This window comes from Semicossyphus pulcher, unplaced genomic scaffold, assembly GCF_022749685.1.
Source record: "Semicossyphus pulcher isolate SPU_LCO1_2020_fin unplaced genomic scaffold, fSemPul1.0.p SCAF_3, whole genome shotgun sequence".
Classification (NCBI taxonomy): Eukaryota; Metazoa; Chordata; class Actinopteri; order Labriformes; family Labridae; genus Semicossyphus; species Semicossyphus pulcher.
In genome coordinates this window covers 21,983,845-21,989,862 of record NW_027211704.1, presented here as the reverse complement: position 1 = coordinate 21,989,862, position 6,018 = coordinate 21,983,845, and the positions used below count along the sequence as shown (strand labels likewise).

General features: G+C 41.5%; 1 protein-coding gene across 1 annotated transcript; it reads right to left on the bottom strand.

Annotated features, from left to right (window-relative positions):
- Nucleotides 1–1,120: 1,120 nt before the first annotated feature.
- Nucleotides 1,121–5,434, bottom strand: myorg (myogenesis regulating glycosidase). Its single transcript, XM_069678431.1, has 2 exons — nucleotides 5,125–5,434; nucleotides 1,121–5,002 (listed from the first exon to the last, which is right to left on the bottom strand). Exons 1-2 carry the CDS (start codon nucleotides 5,385–5,387, stop codon nucleotides 3,196–3,198), a joined length of 2,070 nt encoding a protein of 689 aa, XP_069534532.1. The 5' UTR covers nucleotides 5,388–5,434; the 3' UTR covers nucleotides 1,121–3,195.
- Between the last annotated feature and the right edge of the window lie 584 nt (nucleotides 5,435–6,018).

The window sequence follows — 6,018 nt, the reverse complement described above, 5'->3', positions numbered from 1 at the left end:
ATTTTTTTAATGCTTAACTCTTTTTTTCCCCTCATTTTTAACACTATGTGTTATAGTTCTATACTGTTATCTCCTCTCTTACTGCTTTAAATATGTGTTTCCTTCCTCATTTCAATCAACGTGGTAGTAAACCATCCACACATTGAACTACGCTCCAATTATTTTGGAATACATTCATCCCTTTATTTCTAATTTTCTCTTTTCCCTTGTCCCTTTAAGGCTCCTACATAAAATGATTTGTCCAGTGTATGAAAAGACGGGCAGAGCCAAACAATATGATTGCAGAAAGCAAACTGGCAAATAATATTGATCCGAGCAACACACAGACAGCTAATCAATGAATGTATGTCCTCCCCGCACAGGCTGCAAATCCAGATCAATTCTGCAGAAAGATGAGGCATCGGCAAATAAAGTGAAGCACTTCTGAAGCATATCCCGCTGTTGTGAAATGGAATAAATTCCCCAAACATGAGAGATCGACTGAAGCTGTAAGAAGTGGCCCAGCCAGGCTGTTTGAACTCACAGAGAACAATCATCGCTTAATGCTGTAACTCTAATTCTTATACTGTTGCTATTATCTCTCACTGCTGTAAGTTTATCTGTTTTATTCTTGCTGTCTGCTGTTACACTTTGATATCACATGCTCTCTGGCCTCACATCATGAACCAGCAGATGATTTATTGATCTGAACACAGCCTCCAAATAACCTGCACAATTGTTTCATCACCTTGTCATTATTGCCCCGCGATGAGTCTGCCACCAAAAGTTGGAAAAGTCCCTCAAGGGTGTCTCTTTCAATATTGAATTGATAGGCGCTTTCGTTTTCTTGCTTTGCAGACTCATAAGAGGTTACAGGTTGTTATTGGCTCAATGATTGCACGGTCAGCTTACTGACGTGGGGTTTCTACTTGTATTTACCTGTAGGTCTGTGTAAAAAGTAAAGTTAGGCATCTACTGATCACTCTCAGAGCATTCTTAGAGGTTTTACAATCAGTCATCTGTTAAAGTACAGTAAACTGTGCTTCAAAACAGAGATTATTGTGTGTTTGATTCAAATGAATCACAAAGAAATGCTCACATACACAAAAGTCAAACATTTTGTTTAATACATTCATACAAAATTACATCAAATTTGCATTCTTGCTGTCTGCCCATTAGTCAACTTCGAATGTGACCAATATTCAGTTACAATAACTCGAGGCAAACATGATATGATGGGTCAAAAGAGCTAAAAGCAAAGAAACATTCAGTCAGAGATACGATCCCGCCTGAGACAGACACAGTCTGAGACAGAAATAGCCTCAGAGGCTGGCCTGGCCTGGCCCAGATGCTTAGTGAGAACGACTATAAATAGGAAGTGTTGTTATGATGAAAGTATGTCGAGAGGTGCAAACAAAAACCCACGAGGTCACCGTGGAAGCCACAAGTCAAAGGACTTACACACAGGTTAGAATTGAAGGGTCAGGGATTCAGAGGCCTTTATTGTTTACGGTTGTACCATGTCATTAATATAAGCCTTTTATTACTGTTTTTACCTACTGAGAAATCACATATAAAAATATTGCTTGCTGCCTAACCATGACTTTCATTAAACAATCATAATTTTCATCTTTAAATAATAAGATTTTCTGCTACATAATGTAAAATCTATGTTTTGTGGTACATTCTGTTGACCATGTGATTGTCCTTAAATAGTTCACTCACCATATAAGTGTCATTAAACAATAATATTACATAATAAGTGGACAATATGTAACAATAATAAATGTATAGCACACCAATAAATCACATACATCTGACAGTAATTATTATTATATGGCAGGTATCATTGTAGTTACAACACACTGACATAAACAAAAACCACAAAATGCTGCTAAATCAGTGGCATCTGTCGGCTTTCACACTGCATACCAAGAAGGTAAAAATTAAACAAAACACTCAGGTTACTGTGTTACAATAACAAAAGTCTCCCAAAATGTGGCAGTAAATGTATTATAGGTTATATTATTAAGTGGCTGTTTACCTGCATTCAGAGTCAGCAAAGCACAAGAAAGTACAATTACCAGGCACTTCAAAACACAGCCCACAACAGTCACAAAAAGCTGCTACCTGAGGAGGAGCATAAAATATTTAGTGCCTAATAAAAGGCATCTTCTTCTCGGCTTAGAGTAGTTACATGACACTCTGTTACACAAATGAGAGCGCATGCCGTTTGTAATGATTAAACTTCAGGCATTCATCCTGATAAGTGAAGCATAAAACCTGACTTCCTGAAAAGTATCTCGAAGCACAAGTAGAGGAGTCATTAGTGTCAAAGGAAAGTAGAAGTCAGTCAAACTAAGAATTTTTTATGAATAAAAGGGTTTTACGTAGCCTACTATCTGCTTAATGACAATAATGACACCCCTTCAATTGTCCTCCCATTATGCAGCCTGATTGGCTTCCATTAGCTTCAAAGTGCAAGGACACTCAAAAATACAACAATTTTATGGCATAAAAAGGCAATTATTGCTTACTTACTTCACAGTTTGCATATTCCCTTTTTGACAAATGTTTCATAATGTGCTTGTGCATGCTTAAAAAGCAAACTATGTAACTTTTGTAGGAAGGCACATCTTCCTACAAACAAAGTCTAAATCACTAAATTATATGCTGGAGTTTGGTTGCCACAGACTAACTTGGTCTGGTATAACCACTAGCTTATGACGGCTAACATTAGCTACTGTTTGAGAACTTTAGAAAATATTGCTGTGAAACTGACATGATAAGTCACTTTGTTGACCTCTTTTCTATTTATGCTACTGTTATATTATGTTCCACCACTTATTACGCCACAATTGGCACTTATGGCTGCTGTCAGTCATCAAGAGTTACATACTCTTGTTTCAAGGGACGCTATTTGGCTATCTTTCCATAAAAAAGGCAAAAGTAGAGTCACAAAATAAAAAGCAATCATTAGTTTAAATAAAATAGTAAGATGAGGTTTTGAGCACATATGAGCGAGGCAGTTTCACATTTGAAATGTAAAATAGTGTTAAAATGAATAAAAGACTTCCTACTTTGTTGCAGAAAAGCTTTTTCAGAACAAACAACTTTTTCATACAATGCTCCACCTCCTGCCATGCATAAAAGCTAAATTTGTGAAGCTTGTCTGAAGAGCAAATTGGAGCAAAAGCCAATAAAGTCTGTTCAGCTTTAAATTCCTTCTCGCGGCACCCAAACAAAGTAAGCAATTTCATCCAGATCTACAGGATAGTCAGTGAGATGTAGCGGCTCCTTGATATCAAATCTCTCTCCCTTGTAGCTTCGCCATCCGCCAGCCGGGAGGTAGATGTCACGCTCTTGCTTTCCCGGCTCTAAAACTGGGGCTACCATGAGGTCGTCCCCAATCAGGAACTGGGAGTCGATTTTATAGGCTGTCTCGTCACCTGTGGCAATCCACCAGAGGGGACGTATGATTGGGTCCCCGGTGTCCAGCACCTCACCGGCCAGCTCCAGGACCCGTGGCGCCACAATACTCTCATGGAGGGCTGTGTATTTGCGAGCAATTTCAACCACCTCGTTGTCGTATTCCCAAGGGGGAATAGAAAACTGCATGGAGGGCATGAAGGCTGACAGCTCCAGCCAGCGGATATAGAGTTCTCGATCTGGTAACACACGATTTCCATCTGTGCGGTTAAGATAAGCATTCCCTCCAATCATGTCTGGTAAAATGAACTGATAGCCGAGAATGCTGATGGTGAGCACTGTGGGGATAAGAGATTTGAGACCCAGCTCGTATCCCCACACAGAGTCTCTGTCGATTGGTCTGAAGAAGCAGGATATGTTCTGGGACTGGTAGCCACTGCGCAGCTCAGCTCGATCATTGTAGGGAATAGCCATTTCTGTGTAACGTCTTGTGAAAAAGCTTGGGTCTCGAATCGGAGTTCTGGTACTAAATTTCCACGGTAAGTAGTTGGTTTCCCCTGCATCAAATTTGAAAGATGACACGCCATATCTGGAGCGTAGAGAACGAAGCTGGGAGGAAAACCAATCACGAGCTTCTGGATTTGTGAAGTCCAAAATGCCGCCAATGCCGTTCCACCAGCGCACCAAGGCCGGCAACCTGCCGGTTGGCTCCCGGACAAACAAACCTCTCTCTACACAAATATGGAAGTTTTCAGAGTCATAGTTGACAAACGGGTGAATCCAGAGTGACACAAGAAACCCATCTGACTTTAGCTTTTGAAACATGGCCGAGGCATTGGGGAACTTTGTTGTGTCAAACTCAAACTCTCCATAGCGGGGAGTGTAGCGGTCATCTAATTCCAGGTGGCTACAGTTAAAGTTATTCTTTCGTATGTTGGCGGCATACATTAACAGTTTCTCTTGGTCGATGTCAGTCTTATGTAGCGCCCAAGTCGACCATATAGGATGGCGAAACATGGCTTTGGCAGGCACTTTGTTTGGTTTGTTGAAGTATCGTCTGACCATATACTTGTGTATGGACGTCACATCCAAGCCCACGCACACTCTGTAGCTCAGTTCAGCACATGGTGCCTCTCCCGGGTTTGGCTTGAAGGGACTGTCATTGTATCTCGCTTGGAAGTACATGGTCTTCTCTGTATTATTCCAGCCCAGGTGGAACGGCACAGAGTTATTGATCTTGATGGCAGTAGCATTGGACGACAGCCAATAACTCTCGAGAATTCCACCAAATTCATTGCGGTTTGAGTAGATGTCACTAGTAACGAAGGGTTTGGGAGCTTGTTGGCCCGAGAGAGAAATAGGCCAGTGCTGAATTGCTGACACTGCACCACCATACCAGTGTGCAAACTTGTATGTCATAGCATGCTCAACAGGAATGTCAGGAACCAGCTCCTCCCAGCGCACACGGTAGCACTGCACCGTGTCCTTGGGCCGCACTGTCTCAATGAAGAAGTTCAGTTCTCTATCAGTCGTGCGTCCACAGCTCAACATCTCTCCTTCTTTGGAGCATGAATCCAAATCCAATGTACCTGACCTGTTAAGATTTAAATTTGATTAAATATTCAAGAAATCTGTAAACAAAAAGCACACATTTCTCTTGATAAATAACTGAAATTGATTTTGCTTAAGTATGTAAGACCATTATACAAGACCAACCTGAAATCCATTCTGAAAACAATGGACCCCCCCTGGTTGCGGATAATGTAGCCATCTTTATTCAGATCCAGCAGCTGAGTTTTAAGCAGCTCAGCTTTGCGGAGAGAGGCGATGTAATAACACCATGCTGTCACTGCCGCGATCACCAGCACCAGGCCGATTACTCCAGCTCCGACTAGGGGTCGAGTGTACTTGCTGTGTTTCTGCTTGGGGATAACATCTGTAATTGTGCCTCCCGCTCCTCCTGGTACAACTTGGTACATGACTTGTGCTGTTCAGTGGGAAAATCTGAGAGTTGCTGTACTAAAGACCAGAGAATTTTTTTCCAGGCAGCCTGGTTTGTTGCACTCTGGCCTCACCCTTACGTCTGTTTGCATGCCTGTCATGGGAGAGAGATAAGAGACTTTGAAATGTCATCATCAAGGGCTTCATGCAACATATGCCCCCTTCAAAATAAAAGTCCCACTTAAAAAGGCTCCCTGTTTCTGAGGCCTTCGCACAAAACATTCACTCAGTATTGCTCACCAGTTCTGATTTGTCATGAAATATTGACTTCAAAATCACTTATCCACCAGAAAAATCCAGAAAAACAGCCCCAGCCAGATGAGCAGGTGAGATATCAGCCTGTTTCCCAGTCTATCTCTCCTTGTCAGTTCAAAGCCTCCTTTACATTTCAGCGTTGTCTTACATGCTCCGCATTGCTGCACAAAGTGATTTCACAGCACTTAGAGGTATTATGCCGTCAGGATGTAAACTTTAAAGATGTGTCCGAGATTTAACAAAACAAATCTACTGCCAATTACCCACAAGAGGATGAAGTGGATGTTCCCGGCGGTAATTCTAACATATGAGTTCGACTGAAAGAAGACTCATTTGTATGTAAGGAAGTAAAGG